The 17,692-nt window shown below is 42.6% G+C and overlaps 1 protein-coding gene and 1 long non-coding RNA gene across 6 annotated transcripts in view; one reads left to right on the top strand and one right to left on the bottom strand.

Moving 5' to 3' along the window:
- The window catches only part of LOC122939804 (zinc finger protein OZF-like), a 62,695-nt gene that overhangs the window by 15,749 nt on the left and 29,254 nt on the right, over positions 1–17,692 (bottom strand). For 4 of the 5 annotated variants that reach the window (XM_044295961.1, XM_044295964.1, XM_044295963.1 and 1 more), the window contains exons 6-7: positions 11,504–11,609; positions 7,585–10,055 (exon numbers count right to left, since the gene is read on the bottom strand). In XM_044295961.1, coding sequence (XP_044151896.1) covers positions 9,163–10,055; positions 11,504–11,609 — 999 coding nt within the window. In that variant the 3' untranslated portion in view covers positions 7,585–9,162. Of the gene's footprint in view, positions 1–7,584; positions 10,056–11,503; positions 11,610–17,692 lie in introns of those variants that run through there. The other variant, XM_044295966.1, reaches the window with a different exon arrangement.
- On the top strand, positions 4,922–9,983 carry LOC122939817. Its single transcript, XR_006390176.1, has 3 exons — positions 4,922–5,313; positions 5,855–5,915; positions 9,846–9,983. It is a non-coding gene; the product is annotated as an uncharacterized LOC122939817 (long non-coding RNA).

The following is a 17,692-nucleotide window of genomic DNA, read 5'->3' as shown; positions in this document are numbered from 1 at the left end:
TTATACATATACCTGTTAGCCCCCAAAAAGAAAATCACACCGAATTACATACAACACTGGAAGATGGAATTGGGTAAAGAATTCTCTGAAACTGACATAATGCGGGTTCATTCACACTCACATGGGTTCTCTAGATGCACCAGAGTCCTACAAAACTCAGACAAATGCTGGAGGTGTGGGACTTGGAAGTTGAGCTATATCTTCCGGTATTGCCCTAAGATAAACACCTTTTGGTCAGAGATCCAACAATCCATTAATAACATACTGAACTGCTCTCTAGTCCTCACCCCAGAATCTGTCCTTCTTTGGCTCTCCACACTGACTTGCCTTCCAAGAGAGATCTGATCACTCAACTGATTCAAGCAGCAAGACTTTTAATACTATCGAAGTGGCTCAATGTACAGCCTCCCACTATTTAGCAGTGGAGAGACAAAGTAGACCAAATATACAGGATGGAGGAGTTGGCAAGATAGAACACATAGCAAATTCCTGAAGATGTGAACCCATGGAGAATTTACAGGCAGGGAGTTCCCTATTAAAGTAACCCTAGAAACATGCATTCTTACTAAACCAGACCACAAAGACAACACATACGTAGTGCAAGCTGATTCCTACTACATTAAGTCACATTATCAAGAACAAAAAGTGAAGTTAACTTGGCTATCTAATCACTCTAGATATACAATTCTGACGGAGGTCAGAAAGTCTACCCCCACCTCCCCCCCCCCCCCTTCCATCAGCCGAAACCTACCCACCCTTTATTACCTCTTAGTTTTTTCTTTATATTTCTTACTTATGTCAATATGTACCCAATCTCTCAGTCTATCTGTATTACTAATGATTATTTAGATATGGCACTTTGTATAGACATCCTAATACTTGGAAATCGTTTAATATGTCATGTATGATATCCACTTGCCTTGCACTGTGTGTTAATACTTCGTACCGACCATTGGTACTGCGTACTGAGTTCAGACTGTTATTCTTTATACAGTCTGAAAAAAAGTTGCCACCCAAAAAAAAGTCACACACTATAATATTTTGTTGGACCGCCTTAAGCTTTGATTACGGCACGCATTCACAGTGGCATTGTTTTGATAAGCTTCTGCAATGTCACAAGATTTATTTCCATCCAGTGTTGCATTAATTTTTCACCAAGATCTTGCATTGATGATAGTAGAGCCTGACTGCTGCGCAAAGCCTTCTCCAGCACATCCCAATGATTCTCAATGGGGTTAAGGTCTGGACACTGTGGTGGCCAATCCATGTGTGAAAATGATGTCTCATGCTCCCTGAACCACACTTTCACAATTTGAGCCCGATGAATCCTGGCATTGTCATCTTGGAATATGCCTGTGCCATCAGGGACAAACAAAATCCATTGATGGAATAACCTGGTCATTAAGTATGTTCAGGTAGTCAGCTGACCCCATTCTTGGAGCACATACTGTTGCTGAACCTAGACCTGACTAACTGCAGAAACCCCAGATCATAGCACTGCCCCCACAGGCTTGTACAGTAGGCACTAGGCATGATGGGTGCATCACGTAATCTGCCTCTCTTCTTACCCTGATGCGCCCATCACTCTGGAACAGGGTAAATCTGGGCTCATCAGACCACATGACCTTCTTCCATTGCTCCAGAGTCCAATCTTTATGCTCCCTAGCAAATTGAAGCCTTTGTTTCTGGTTTGCCTCACTGATTAGTGGTTTTCTAACGGCTACACAGCTGTTCAGTCCCAGATCATTCAGAATTTTTTTTCCTGCCACATTTCTTCCTCGAATACGATGGATCTCCACTATCCTTCCAGTTTTTAATAATGCGTTAGACAGTTCGTAACCCAATTTTAGTCGTTTCTGCAATCTCCTTAGATGTTTTCTCTGCTTGATGCATGCCAATGATTTAACCCTTCTCAAACAGACTAACATCTTTTCCACGACCACGAGATGCATCTTTTGACATGGTTGTTTAAGAAATGAGAAGCAACTCATTGCACCAGTTGGGGTTAAATAACTTATTGCCAGCTGAAAGATAATCGCCCATGCAGTAATTATCCAATAGGAGGCTCATAACTATTTGCTTAGTTAAATCCAGGTGGCCACTTTTTTTTTTTGGACAGGCAGTGTATTACTCAATAAAAAGAAATTTGAAAGAAAAGCATGGCTCGTGTAGTGACAGGGCAGACATGAGACACAGCAAAATCCATAGCTGGCCTTTTCTCATGAAAAATATGTACATCTCATATGGATATAACCTACAAATCCCCAGAAAAGTGCTGAAAGGTTAAATTCAATAAAGTATTCAGCAATGCCGATAGCATGCCTGAGCATATTGAGTAAACCATAACTGGGTAGTAGATCAATGCCAATGTTTTCCTCCTAAAGTGACAGACCGTTCAAATAGCTGATGCATATGTGTTTATAGGATAACACACAAATAATTCATTTTTAAAAATAATTCAAATGGTTAAAAGCTGTAAACTCAGCTGAATGCACACGGCCGTGAGCGGTCCGTGGTAACACAGCCTGGATTCCTGCTGACAGCAGGAGCGCACGAAGTCATTGGTTGCTATGACGCTGTGCGCTTCATGCCGCCGCTGCACTACAGTAATACACTTGTATAGATCATTTGAGTGTATTACTGTAGTGCAGCATGAAGCGCACGGCGTCATAGCAACCAATGACGCCGTGCGCTACTGCTGTCAGCAGGAATCCAGGCCGTGTTACCACAGACCGATCACGGCCGTGTGCATTCGGCCTTAGGGCTTATTCAGACGGCCGTATGCTGTCTGCATTCCATTTTTTGCTGATCCATAGACTATAATAGGGCCATGTCCTGATTTTTACTGACAAGTATAGGACAGGTTTAATTTTTTTGCTGAGCCATGCAATGGAAGAAAAGGGCCCCATAGAACTGAATGGGACAGCATCTAATCCGCAAAAAAAAAAAAAAAGGCTCCGCCATTTTTGCGGACAGCATACGGCAGTCTGAAGTGGCACTGAACAGGAACAAAACATGACAACTTTCAACAAGGGCTGCACCATCCCTCCTCTGGTTGATAGATGTTGTTTTCTGCAGGCAGGGGAGATGTAAAGACTGCTGTAGAGAGATCCGGGAGGAAACCGACGTTGGGGGACCAGGTAAGTATGCTCAGTGTTGCCAGCCCAGGCTTTGGGAAGGGGCGGGGGGGTTATTCAGTCTTGGACAACCCCTTTTATGTCATGCCACAGATTTCCAAACAGAGTTCTTGGGTTTGAGTAGACCACTGCAAGACATTTAAAGGCGCTTTCTGGGATTTTGATTTTGAGGACCTATCCTCAGGATAGGTGATCAGTATCTGAGCAGTGAGGGTCCAACAACCGGGAGCTGTTTCAGAAGGCACTAATGCTTCTGTGAGTGCTGCAGCCTTCTCTGTGCTTACTAAGCACAGCACCATACATTGTATAGCGGCTGTGCTTGGTATTGAAGAGAATGGGTCTGAACTGTGAACGATGCCAATGCCTTCTCAAACAGTTGATCAGAGGGGGGCCCGGGTGTTGGACCCCCACTGATTAGATACTGATGACCTATCCCTTTAAAAGGTTTCTCTTATACCACTCCAGTGTAGCTTTAGCAGTATGTTTATGACCACCCCAGTCTCAAATCTCTGGGAGACTGAAGCAGGTTTTTTCTCAAGAGCCCTGTATTAACTGCATCCATCTTTCCTTTGATCCTGAGCAGCTTTACATGCCCTGCAGATGAAAAGCTCCCCCACATCACAACGCTACCATCACTACTTGTTTGTGCCATATATAATTATGTGAGCATATGTTTTTAAGATATTATTAAAAGTTATATTTTATTATATGGGAAGGTGTTCTAGGTTTACGTACAATTTATACTTCCACATTTAATCTATATACTGCCAAGGCGGTCTTTTGTTCTGATGGCCATATATAATTAGACAACATACACAGATATGTATGGTGTATACTTTTTATTGAAAAATACTGTATGTTAAGGGCCCATTACAAGGGGCAAGAATTTAAACGATCATTTGCTAATAGTAATGCTTGTTAGTAATGATCTGGTGGTGTAAATGTACTGCGATTACCTGCTGAACGAGTGAAAATGCCATATGCTGTGTGCTCGTTCATCAGGTAATTGGATTGTTAGTGCAGCACAAATATCCTCGTTTCCGTTTGCAGATGGCGCTATATGTATACAATCTGCTGTCTGGAAACAATGAGTCTGTATATGGAAGAGTGATGGAATTAGCGATCATTCCTCCCCATACTCTGGGGGAGTTGGAGGAGATTGGTGCATGAAATAGCAGCAGTCTCCTCCGCTAACAATCAGCAGATTGTTGGGAAGGAACGCTTCCTTCCTATCTACTTGTACATCGTCCCGTGTCAAGGGACCTTTAAAGGAGTTGTCAGAGTTATTTTTTTGTTCCATGTTCCTAACTAGGCAAATATAACAGCTTTCCAATCACACTATCTCCAGTGGCTTGTTCCTCAGATTTCACTGAGGGTCACATGACCTGTGATGTCAGCTTCTCTCCCTGCTCTGATAATGTTCCTTTACAAGCCTGTAAACGAGACGTCACTCTGCTGGCCACGCCCCCCTTCACTGCCTCTCTCCTAGGATTCTTAACTCCTTCAGCTGCACACACTGGGCATCTGCAGCAATGACAATTCTGGGCACAGGAGCTGAAGGACTAGAGAGAGCATTGCACAAGAAGGTAGGGGGAACATCCTGTGTGTATTAGCAGTGTCATTATACAGCTGGGACTTCTAGTTCTACACTTACAACATGCTGCAGAGTCTCCCAGCAGGCAGACCTGTCTTAGAGCAGGGGGAGGGGCAGAGGTTGTTTGTATTGCAGGTAAACAAGGGGCCAGAAAAGAACCAGGGAAATTAGGAAATATATATATATATATATTTTTTTGCATAAAACTAGCTTAGCTTAGTTATATATTGCTGCCCATCAGATTTTCAGTGCTATATATTTTTTTTTCATAACTCGGACAACCCGTTTAACTTCCCAATTTAGAGCCTGTAAACATGCTATTTGATAATGGCCTTCCAATAATATCTAGTAGGCGCCTACTTACTATCTTGACATTGGCTGGCTTTAGTGGGTTTCTAATTATCTGCCTAGCAACTAATGATGTCATTCTCTCTCACTATTTTATGAGTGGCTCAGCAAACTTGTTATCTAATAAAGTACAGCAGGAAGTACATAAAGTACATTGTCAGGAAGGAAGCGTTCCTTCCCGACAATCACCTGCTCGTTGGTGGAGGAGCTCGCTGCTATTACATGCAGAGTATGGTACGAACGTTCTCGTTCATTGGTGGTACATTTACAGCACCAGATAATCTCCAAGTTTTTTTTATGAATGCTCATTAGCGATTATCTGCAGGATTCTCAGCCCTTGTAAAGGTCCCTTTAGGCTAAATGCATATACACTAGATTTAAACTGGCTGATTTTAGGGAAAGCCCAGGTTACAAAATCTGCCTAGTAACTAGTGATGTCACCATTTATCTTTGACTGGCTTTTCCTCTCATTGGATCTACTTATTCTCTATTGGTTCCAGTTGAAGGGGCGTGCCTACTATACAGTACAGAACAATTTAATGAACCTAGTTAATGTTTTTTTCTTAATATTGATTTTTATGCATTTACCCTTGATTGTATATTGTAGCCCGTTGGGGTGTGTATGTATATATATATATATATATATATATATATATACACACACACACACACACACACCACATTGGTGCTTGTGTCCGTTATCCTCTCACTGACTTGATAAAGGGGGTTAAATACCAAAATACTTTAGCCCTGATTTATTATTTCTTTACTCCAGAATTCTGGCTTCAAATATGACTTTTGCACTCGTTTGTTGTGTGCTGCGACCCGATTCACTTGTGAGTATCCACTGCTAAACAGCGTTCTTTAGTCACGTGTCACAGTCAAGATCACGTGTAGCCTCAGCCTAAAAGAGGTACACAAACACCTAATGAAAATCACAGGTGAATGCTACCATTAAACAAAAACCTTGTTCATTAATACTGCCATAAAGTGACCACATAATGGTCAAATACCAGATTATCACCCAGCAGACAATACAAGAGAATACCACACTTGTGTTGCAGAATACACAACAATCACATCTAGAGACTCAAAGTCTGACTGAAGACATTTTCCTTTTATTCTCCATTTGACCCACACTGTCATGACAATTTCTGCTTGCTACAGTACATGAGAACCCCGATTGATGACCTGGAAGCCTATCAGCTGCTACTGCTATTTGAGAACTACATGCTGGCCATGGGTGGCATTCAATGTGTAAACTTGGCTTCAAACATGGGGGAAAGCTCCAGGATATTGAAATATGGAGTACCACTACATTATGCTATCAGTATGCATATATGCTTCTCAATTAGTTCTGGGATGGTTGCTGTGTCCCCACCCTCACAAAAGGAGCCAGCACCCTGGGCTACTGAACCCAGCATCTGAAGGTAGAAAGGAAGGAAAACATTATGGTAGCCTGTCTGTACCCCGAGGGGGGAAACAGAGTCCTTGCTGTAACAACTGCTAGTTCTACTGTGACACTGCTGAGAAAATGGGTTGGCCCTTCTGTGATCCCTGAGGTGGGAGGTTATTACAACTACTGACAGTATGGGGTATGTGCGGTATTTACTGCGTTAGTAGGGCTAGGGCTGCGTTAGTTGGGGTAGGGCTGGCCGTACTTGCCAGGGAAGTGGAGAGCGAGAAGATATTATATATATACACTCACCTAAATAATTTTGCCTTCAGAACTGCCTTAATTCTACGTGCCATTGATTCAACAAGGTGCTGATAGCATTCTTTAGAAATGTTGGCCCATATTGATAGGATAGCATCTTGCAGTTGATGGAGATTTGAGGGATGCACATCCAGGGCACGAAGCTCCCGTTCCACCACATCCCAAAGATGCTCTATTGGGTTGAGATCTGGTGACTGTGGGGGCCATTTTAGTACAGTGAATTCTTTGTCATGTTCAAGAAACTAATTTGAAATGATTTGAGCTTTGTGACATGGTGCATTATCCTGCTGGAAGTAGCCATCAGAGGATGGGTACATGGTGGTCATGAAGGGATGTACATGGTCAGAAACAATGCTCAGGTAGCCCGAGGCATTTAAACGATGGCCAATTGGCACTAAATGGCCTAAAGTGTGCCCAGAAAACATCCCCCACACCATTACACTACCACCACCAGCCTGCACGGTGGTAACAAAGCATGATGGATACATGTTCTCATTCTGTTTACGCCAAATTCGGACTCTACCATTTGAATGTCTCAACAGAAATCGAGACTAATCAGACCAGGCAACATTTTTCCAGTCTTCAACAGTTCAATTTTGGTGAGCTCGTGCAAATTGTAGCCTCTTTTTCCTATTTGTAGTGGAGATGAGTGGTACCCGGTGGGGTCTTCTGCTGTTGTAGCCCACCTTTCTTTCCCATTCTGACATTCAGTTTGGAGTTCAGGAGATTGTCTTGACCAGGACCACAATCCTACATGCATTGAAGCAACTGCCATGTGATTGGTTTACTAGATAATCGCATTAATGAGAAATAGAACAGGTGTTCCTAATAATTCTTTAGGAGAGTATATATATATATGTATATATATTATTTTTTATTAGGGTTTTTTAGTAGTAGGGGAACTTGTTTTGATTACCATCAATATGAGTTTTATTTGGGTTCCTGGGAAAATGGTAGGGATAAAATCTCAAGTTATCTGCAAGGCCCTACAGCGTGTCATTGCTGGCTCCTAACCCGGCTAAGATGTGTCTAGGCGTGCCACAACCACATCAAAAACTGCGGCAAACACTTTTTTTAAGCAATTTTACCTGCACCTCAACTGCTATGTGTCAATATACCCTGAAAAATAGTTCTACAGAAACATAAAATGTATGTAAAAGTTACAAAGTATGAAAACAATAGGGGAAATTTATCAATACTGTTGCATTAACTTACAAAACTAAAAAAATGGAGCTAGATTATCAAAATGGCATATGTAGTATCATAAATTTGATCATGTTCTACATATTTTTCTTCTTTACACCACCTCTTAGTTATGCCATATTTCGCTTCGAAAGATTGCGCCCCACCGCATGCTTCTTCATTGTTTTCAAGATAGCAGAGTTTGGGAAGGAACGCTTCCTTCCTATCTACTTGTACAACATGTCTAAAGATACCAGTTTCTAAAGTGCATACTCAATGTCACATATTATCCATTTTTTTTATACATGTTTGCCTACTAAATTTTTCCCACAAACACCAAGTATAAGCAACCCTGAGCTAAGATCATCCAGAAAATGTCCTTTTGTCAGTCTCTCTCATTTCTCTCCATTACCTTGTCTGTAACTCAAAAAATTATCATAGATAAAATTCACACACCCACTACTGCATTATTATGGTTACATTCAAGGGTCCTTTTACATGGATAGATGATCTGGCAGATTATTGGGAACAAAGACACCTGTCCGATCATCAGCAGAGATAAAGGCTTACATACAGCAATCACCTGCGCTGAATGGGGACACGAGACTTATACAGTGATCGCTTGCCAAATATTATTACTACGCAGCAGATTTTCCGTGCCAGCAGAACAACATGATCACCTGCTCGTTCATTGGGTAATTTGTGGCACCTTTTACACAGGCAGAATATCGTGAACGAGCATTTATACAAATGCTCACCCAAATAATTTGCCTGATAATTGGCCCATCTAAAAGGACCTTTAGTTTACAGTAACTTTTGTCACAAATTCACCATTCTAACAAGCAAAACAGAACACATCTATAAACTTGATCTTGAAACAGTATACTTCCACCTAAAGCATTTCTTCATAGGAAAGAGAACTAATGGCAATCATGCTGTAGTCATGTGGAATTTCTTTCAAAGAAAACCTAAAACAGTCCAAAAAGATCAGCACCAGTAGTACCAGAAATTCTTCATTTCAAGAAAGAATTGGTTAGAGCAAACAAAATTTGACACATCCGACATCATCTGACAAATGGGATTGGTAGGTCAGTCCTCAATAGTAGATGTTGGCTAAGACAGTTATTCCTTATTTCCTTTCCACAAACTATGCATAAACATTCCTGGGAATAAGTTAGAGAGGCTCATCTGTGCGTTTTCTGATGTATAACAAAAATAGATTTGTTAATAAAACAATCTCCACATTCCGTGCAGACAAATGGCTTACTTTCTGTGTGAGTCTTTTTGTGCCGAAAAAGGTCTGAACTGGTGATGAAGCCCTTGCCACAATAAGAACAAGTAAAGGGCTTTTCTCCAGTGTGGATCCTCTCATGGTTAACCAGGTTGGACCTTGAAGCAAAGCATTTTCCACATTCTTGACATGGAAATGGCTTCTCTCCTGTATGGATCCTCTGGTGTTTGATGAGGTTTGATTTCATTCCGAAACTCTTACCACAATCTGCACAAGAAAACGGCTTCTCTCCTGTATGAATCCTTTGATGTTTCACAAGGTTGGACTTTATCCCAAAACTCTTTCCACACTCAAGGCATGTGAATGGTTTCTCGGCATTATGAATTTTCACATGTTTGACAAGGTTGGCCTTCATGGCAAAACATTTCCCACAATGTGAGCAAGAAAACGGTTTATCCCCTGTATGGATGCTCTGATGAGTTTCAAGAATGGATTGATTGGAGAAAGACAATCCACACTCAGAGCACTGAAAGGATTTTTTGCCAGAGTGAATACGCTCATGGGCAAGGAAAAGGATTTTACTGGCAAAGTTCCTTCCACATTCAAAGCAGTAAAAGGTTTTCTCTTCTCTTCCAGGTGGCAAGACTGAGTGAGGATTGAAATGAAATAATGTCTCACAGTCAAAGCACAAACGCAGGTTTTCTCCATTGTCATCCCTCTGAGCAGGGGATCTGCTCTTGAACTGAAAGCACTTCTCACACATTGAACATATATACATCTTTTCATCTGTGCCAACGGGACTGGAGGGGCTAGAAGTTGCATTTGATTGCTCATTTTCTTCACAATCTAGAAATAAACAGGACATGGTGAATTAAATGGACAGTTAGAAATTCAATGCCATACAAAAATGTTTCTGGTCTTGTTGCAAAGTCTTCAATGTGCCGATGTGCTGTGACTTGGGACCTCAGATAGAAGTTCACGTGCTCCATGCAGGTAATTCTATGGCAGCTTAAACCCCTTAAAAGGTTGTTCCCTTATGGGACATTTATGGCATATTCACAGGATTCCACTTCTGGGACCCACACCTATCTCAATAACAGGGTCCCGTCTTGCAGCTGCCATGAATGGAACGGTATCGCTCTCTTCGTTTGCTTCATATGTGCACTTTATACTGCATGCTTACTTAGCTATCTTCAGAGCTCCACCTGAATGAATTCTCGAGATAGGAGAGGGGGGGGGGGGGGGGGGGTTCCAGAAGTGGGACCTACACCTATTGAATATTTATGGCATATTCTGTGGGTATGCCATAAATGCCAAACATGGAAATGCCCTTTTAAGGAACATGACAATTTTAGCAGCGTTGGCAGTTTTTGTTTTTTCATCCCACCTTCGAAGAGGCTAACATAGAAACACATTGGCACCTGTAATCTGTATGTGCTGATGAGGTGTTAAGTGGAGCCACCTCTCTCTATCTAACTGCTCAGATATCATGGGTGTTATTGAATTGCAGAAGAAAGAAGATGAACCTTTGGATGGCGCTGTCAGCAGGAGTCAGAAGCGGGTAGGTATTGATAACAATACTTTTTATTTTCAGTCAACGCGTTTCAGGGGCGGAGAGCCCCCTTCATCAGGACAGTATACAATATAGGGTGTTATTGACTGAGGTACATTAGGTTACTTTCGCACTTGCGTTGTTGTTTTCTGGTATTGAAATCCGGCAGAGGATCTCAATACCGAAAAAAACTGTTTCTGTTTAGTTCTCATGCATTCTGAATAGAAAGAGATAAGTTCAGGATGCCTTCTGTTCAGTCAACATTCCGGTTTGTGACCGCACACAAAACCGCTGCCTGCTGCAGGGTGGGGGAAGGGATCCGTTTTTTTAGGACGTCAACCATTAACTTTCAATGTATGTAGTTATGGATCTTTTTTTTTTTCCTGTTTTGATTTCACACAACCACATCCTGATGGAACTGATGCATCCTGAGGTGTAAAATCAAAACGGATTAGTTTAATTCCGGTATTGAGATCCTCTGCCGGATCTTAATACCAGAATTAACAAAGCAAGTGTGAAAGTAGCCTTAGAGGTTACATGCCCGATGCAGCTAACGCACACTGTGGGTGGCACAGGCGAAGCTTATAAACCGGCTCAATCCGTGTGCCAAAAATGTATGGTGGCTGTTGATAAGGGTTATAAGACATCAAGTTATTGTTCATTTTGTAGTATCTTCAAATTCAATACCCGCACTCTCTGTGCCTCCATTACCATAAACACACACACCGCAGAAGTTATATACCTGAACTGATAGTTAAGGGCTGATCTTCTTCCTTAATCTTTACATAAGCGTCTCTTTGGTCAGTCTGTGGCATAATAACAAGCTTCACATTTGTTAAGGTGTCTGCCTAAAAGTTAAGCAAAAATATATCCATCTTTTGACCAGTTTAGAGCCCTTCAGGACAAGACACATTTTAGACGTTTTAGCATATAGCAATTTAACAACTAACTTTTCTTTTTTTTTTCCCATTACCAATCTGGCTTTCTTTTCTAATTTTCATACACAGCCTTTAAAAAACAGTAGATAAAATAAATATTAGGCTTAGAATTTGTAAAATAGTAAAATATTAATTCCTGCTATATTTTTTTCTAATAATCACACATTAATGGTACATTAAAATTCATTTTTATTATTCATTATTATTATTATTCATTTTTATTCACAGAGATTAAACTTGTGGTATATTTTGATATATTCCATGTACAGTAATTGGGCTAGTGATAGCACTTAGGGTAAAAATGGAAGGAGGTTTAAAGAAGGGGCAACATTTTTTTTATACTTTATGTGTTTGGCTAATTATGGGAAATCAGCCCTGTTTGAGTGACAAATTATATATTTTTTCAATCAGATATAATTTTTATTGAAATAAAGTTTTACTTAAAATACATTTGAAGAGTGTACATTTATTTATGTTATCAATCAAATACACAATATAGAAGTGCTAATAACACATTATTTTAACGGCATTATACATCAATAAATATAAAAAGAGAGAAATCTGAAAATCAGAGTTACAAAATACATCTTTCAAGATAAATAACCCCCCCCCCCCCCACCCCAGGCAAAACCGTACAGAGAGACCACCGCACCACCATCCCTACGGACAACAAGAGACAGTATGCTATGAAAGGCATTTTGGAAGGACTATTCTGCATGTGAATTTCTGTGGCGGATATCACAATGTGCTATGTCAGCAGCCCTGTCAAGGCCAATTGTCCCCTCAGTCCGTCCCTCATTAGAGCCACAGACGCCATACCAGGGACTGCGAACCAACCCTGCTATATTTACCTGGGCATCTACTCTTTACGTATACCCCTCTTTCAAATCGTAGAACAGTATTTAGTCGATTTATATACTCCTGTCTTGTGGGAGGGTTCTCCTGTATCCAGTGCTTGGCAAGTAAGACCCTGGCCTGGAAGAGCATTCTTTGGATACTCAGATTTTTTGTCATCCATTCCCAATGAGTCTAATATACCGAGTACACAGATTTGGGGATCTCTAGGTACCTGTATTTGGGTTTCCAGGTTATGCTCTTTACTATCTCTTCCCAATACTCCCCTAGTTTCGAACATTCCCAGAACATATGTATTAATGACGCCTCTGTCCCTCAACAAGGGGGGCAGGTTGAGTCTGATCGCAAACCTATCTTAAATAGGAATTTGGGGGTTCTATATACTCTGAATCAGATATAGCTGGGATAATCTCTGAGATTCACTAAGCGTAAGACTAGGGGTCAAGGCCAGAATGTCCTCCAACTGCTCCTGGTAAAATTTACCCACGTCTTGCTCCAACTTTCTCTTAACAGGTAGGGGGTCCGATGTAGTACTTTTATGAAATAGGTGTTTATATAGCATAGATATCAGTCCCCTAGCGGTACTACCACCTAATAACTGTTTTACTACAGGAAGGGAGATGGGCAGTTGCAAACCATCCTTAAATTGCTTCTGGAAAGCATGTCTTAATTGTAGATATTGAAAAAAATGTGATTCTAGGTAGCCCAAACTCCTCTTGCTTTGGTCTACGGGCTGCTCCAGGAGAGCGGAGGCTCCATATCCTCCCTACCATATGTGTCAGCCTGGGAGAGAGAGTTGGGTAGATCCTTTTCTTAAGAGCAGTGGTTGAAAGCATTTACCCCATCGCATAAGGCGTCCATTAGCTGCGATATACAGGACAAGAATTTCAAGATAGTGTCCAGATGGTACAGAACCCCAGCACTTCTTCACTCTTTTTATCCCACTTGTTTGGATCTATGTTGGCGCTGCAACAAGGAGATAGGCTCAATGTCCCATATTTGGTGGCAGTGTTCCAGTTTAACTTCCTTTTGGGAGATCTTAAATGATCTGTATGAACGAGTATCTGGTCGCTTGGAAAGGTGGACTCTTGAAGGGGCTATACTTTTTATGCTCCCGGTATCCAACTGCGCTCTAAAAAAGGGACTTTTACGATTTATTTTTTTTGCAGGCCGCACGTTTGGTCATACCTAGATACTGGAAATCCCACACCACACATCAGGGACTGGTTGCACACTTTTGAACAAATACGTAGAATGGAGGAGTTGTCGTCAGAGGATGAGGGAACAGATGAGAAATATATGAAAATCTGGACTCCTTGGATCCTCTTTAAAGGATCTCAGGCATTTAAAAATTGGCTAGAATGTGTCTAGTAATAAAAGAAAACAATATACTTAACTGTAATCCCTCCCCCATCTTCCCTTCCCCCTTGAGTATGTAGATAGGATTACAAATAGATAACACTTCATGATCATTTATATTACATGTTTTTCAAAAAATGTGGTGATATTCAAAATATTCTGAATATTTGACTGATAACTTTACTTGATTTCGATTGGACTGCGTCCAAATTGATTATATTCAGGTCAATAAAAGTGTTTGAACAACAAACTCCTCTTGCAACTGCGTGAAAGATTTCATCACCACCTCTGATTGAACTTGACATAGAAATAAAACACTTTTGTTTTCCAAAGGGGAAAAGCCCTCCAATCTGAACAGTTCCAGTAGTTGAGTGTTACGCCATAACTGGGTGTTGTTGTTAAACCGCACCAGGCCTATTAATTTCTTAAATTTCGACCAGACCTTTGTTATTAATGTGATTGTAGGGCAGTTCTCAGCGCAAGACTGCGGCCTTCCTAGCTCCGCCAATGCGCCAATGTGATAGGTGTTTTCTGTTTCATGACTATGGAGGCAATTCTGGCAGAGGGGGGGGGGGGGCATGGCTTGCTCATGACGGAGTAAGACGCGCACTGCTGCAGCTCTGCCGCCACTCCAGCTCTAAAAGCTATCTCCCTGCTATAAGACCGACATTGACCCGATCAAAATGGGACGGAAAACGGCCAGCGGGCAAGTGGAACCTGATCAGCAAGGTGACGGAGCCGGCATCCAGAAGTTTTTCGGCTCCCAGCCGATCACAGTGGGACAGCATGGAACTCCCAAGATGGCCGCCGGCACCTCCACGCCGCTTCCAGACCACGGCACCCGCTCGTCACCCTCAGAAAAAGACCTCTGATAACGGCTGGGACCTCCAAGCCCAGCTACGGGCTCTGGCTACAAAAGAGGACCGTGAGCATTTGGTCTCCCGACTTGAGCAGACCTACAAGACAGAGATGGAGGTACTAAAGGGGGAAATAAAGCACTTGGGGCACCGGGTTGAGGCCTCTGAAAAGACACAGGAGGTCGTCTTTGAACATTTAGAAGATCACCAAAAGGTGCTCTCTGCACACTCCATGCAGCTATCCCATCTACTGTCCCACCTTGACGACATAGATAATCGTCACCGGAGAAACAACCTCCGGATAAGAGGGCTGGCGGAAACCATTTTGCCTACTGACCTGGAATCCACTGTCCAGACGCTATTTGGCTCATTGTTAAAGGGGTCAGCTAACACCCCCCATCGAACTGGATCGTGTTCATAAGGCTCTGGGGCCATAAATCTACAGACGCTAACAGTCCGCGTGACATTGTTTGCCACGTGAACTTCTATAAAGTTAAAGAGGACATTATGAAGGCCGCACGTCAGTCTGAGGATTTATGTTTTGAAGGCTTTCAGATCCAGATCCTGCTGGATTTATCCAGAAGAACCCTTCAACTCCGAAGAGCGGTGCGTCCCATTCTTGCCCTGCTGAAAGAAAGGGACATTACATACCTTTGGGGTTTCCCATTTCAAACACACGCCAGGAAGGATGGCAACGTTCCGGGACCTAGAAGACCTCCCTAAGTTCTTAGAGACATTCTCCTTACCCAAGGTCTCCCTTCCGGATTGTCCGTTGATGCAGTCTCCAGCACAGCTGCCAGATAGAGCACAGTGGACTCAAGTATCTCCGCGGTCAGCGAAATCGAGGAAGACGCCGTGATGTCTTCTGTTTCACAATTAAGGTCTGTCATATACTTGTCCACTTTCCAAGTGTTAGCTTGCATTTGAATCGCTATCACCTGTTTTTTTTTTGTCCAGTTACTTACCTCTAGTACATAGCTAGTTTCCTCATGTTCTATATGTACTTATGTGGGTGTTCTCTCTGTTAGGGCAGAGGCGACCGTTCTATTAATAGATAGCTTATTACCAGTTATCATCTGTTATGTGAGTGGTGGTGGTGGTGGGGGGCTGCTAGTTCAGCCTGGGCTTCCATCTCTCCTAGCAGTCTTGTTTGGGTGGCCAAAACACTCCTGAGATGTTTAGTTGGCTTCTGTTTCCCTTGTGAGTCATTGTTTTGTCTTCCCAGTCATGTTCTGTAGTCCCTTTTGTACTCTTCCTCCCCTTCCCTTTCCTGATCAGTTCATACTAGAATCGATAGCCTCTACTCCACATGATGGCGTCTGTTAGAGTTAGCGCCTTTAATGTAAATGGCCTCAACGAGCCTGCCAAACACAACCAAATCCTGTACAACCTGCATAAAACAGAAAATCTCAATAGCTCTTTTACAGGAGACCCACTTCAAAACTGGGCATGCGCCCTCCTGCAAAAACAGGTATTACACGACCTGGTCGCATTGTACACACCCAGAGTCGAAATCCCATGTGAAATCATAGACACAGCGTCAGACAACTTTGGCCACTACCTTTTCCTTAAGGTCTCCTTATCTTCCAAGCTTCTAATAATTGCAAATGTCTATTTCCCTAATACAGGTCATTCCCGATTTGCCTCCAAGATGTTTTCCACCCTTGCTGATGGCCTGCCGATCATCCTTGGCGGAGATATTAACTTCCCCCTGGAAGTGTCCTTGGATGCCTCCTCTGGTAGGTCTTCTATTTCTTCTGGGGTAGCCCGTAGTTTCAAGAGACATCTCCAGACCTTTAAGTTAGTAGACGCCTGGCACATACTATTCCCCACTACCAAGGATTATACGTTCTTTTCTGCCTCCCACAATACTTACCACTGTCTTGACTACATCTTCATTTCTCACTCCCTTCTTGATTCACGACACGCCGCGGGCATTGAACCAGTCTTATTTTCAAATCACTCCCTTACTTGGGTTGCATTAGACATAGGGGACTCTACCAGATCTTCCGGTTCTTGGAAACGTAATGACAACATACTTAGAGACCCTGTCTGTGCTGCAGACATTAGAGCCACCTTCTCTGATTTTGCAGAGATACACGGATCCGACCCTTCTAGCCCGACTATCCAATGGGAAACTTAAAAATGTTTAGTTCGAGGCAGACTTAGCCTACATGCTTCTAGACTTAAGAAAATGAGATCTCGGGAGGTAAAGGCACTGCTACAGAAATTGGCTGGTTTGGAGAAAAAGCATAAAGGCTCTCTGATTAATGTGGATCAGCAGACACATTGAAGCCATTTATGTCCTCTTTGATCCATGTAGACCAAGCAGGTTTTGTCCCGGGAAGGGAAACCAGAGACACCATACGCTCTCTGGTCATCATTAATAGGGCTAACATAACAGGGTCCCCTCTTTGTCTTCTCTCGATAGACGCTTTAAAAGCGTTTGATCGCGTAGATTGGACCTTTTTGGGCGAGTCCCTGAGGGCGTTCGGTTTCAGCCCTGGCATGATATCACGACCGGCGTGCCGATCACATATGTGACGCAAAGGGAGGGAAAAGGGAAGGCCCTGTCCAAGGTGGTGACCCCTAACTCACCTTGCGGCTGGCACCTGACTACCCTGACGTCCCTAGACGGGTTCCTCACCCGTACGCCGATCACGTGCCTAAAACCCTGGCTTTCCCTAAGATGAGCCCTAGGTAGTGAATAGGGAGGTGGGAACACTAGTTCGCACCACTTACACTAAAGGAAAACACCAAGGAGAGGACAGACAATACAGACAAAACATATAATCCCAGGTGGGCGACAACAGTGGACAACAAACAACCAACAGGGATCTGGAGGGTAACACTCTGGAACAACAACCAGGAATCACAGCTACACAGCTTCAGTGGGTCAGTATAGAAGTCCAGGCAGGAAGC

The sequence above is a fragment of the Bufo gargarizans genome, chromosome 6 (assembly GCF_014858855.1).
Source record: "Bufo gargarizans isolate SCDJY-AF-19 chromosome 6, ASM1485885v1, whole genome shotgun sequence".
NCBI lineage: Eukaryota > Metazoa > Chordata > Amphibia > Anura > Bufonidae > Bufo > Bufo gargarizans.
Note: the sequence above shows the minus strand (reverse complement) of the source record. Positions and strands in the feature narration are given on the sequence as shown.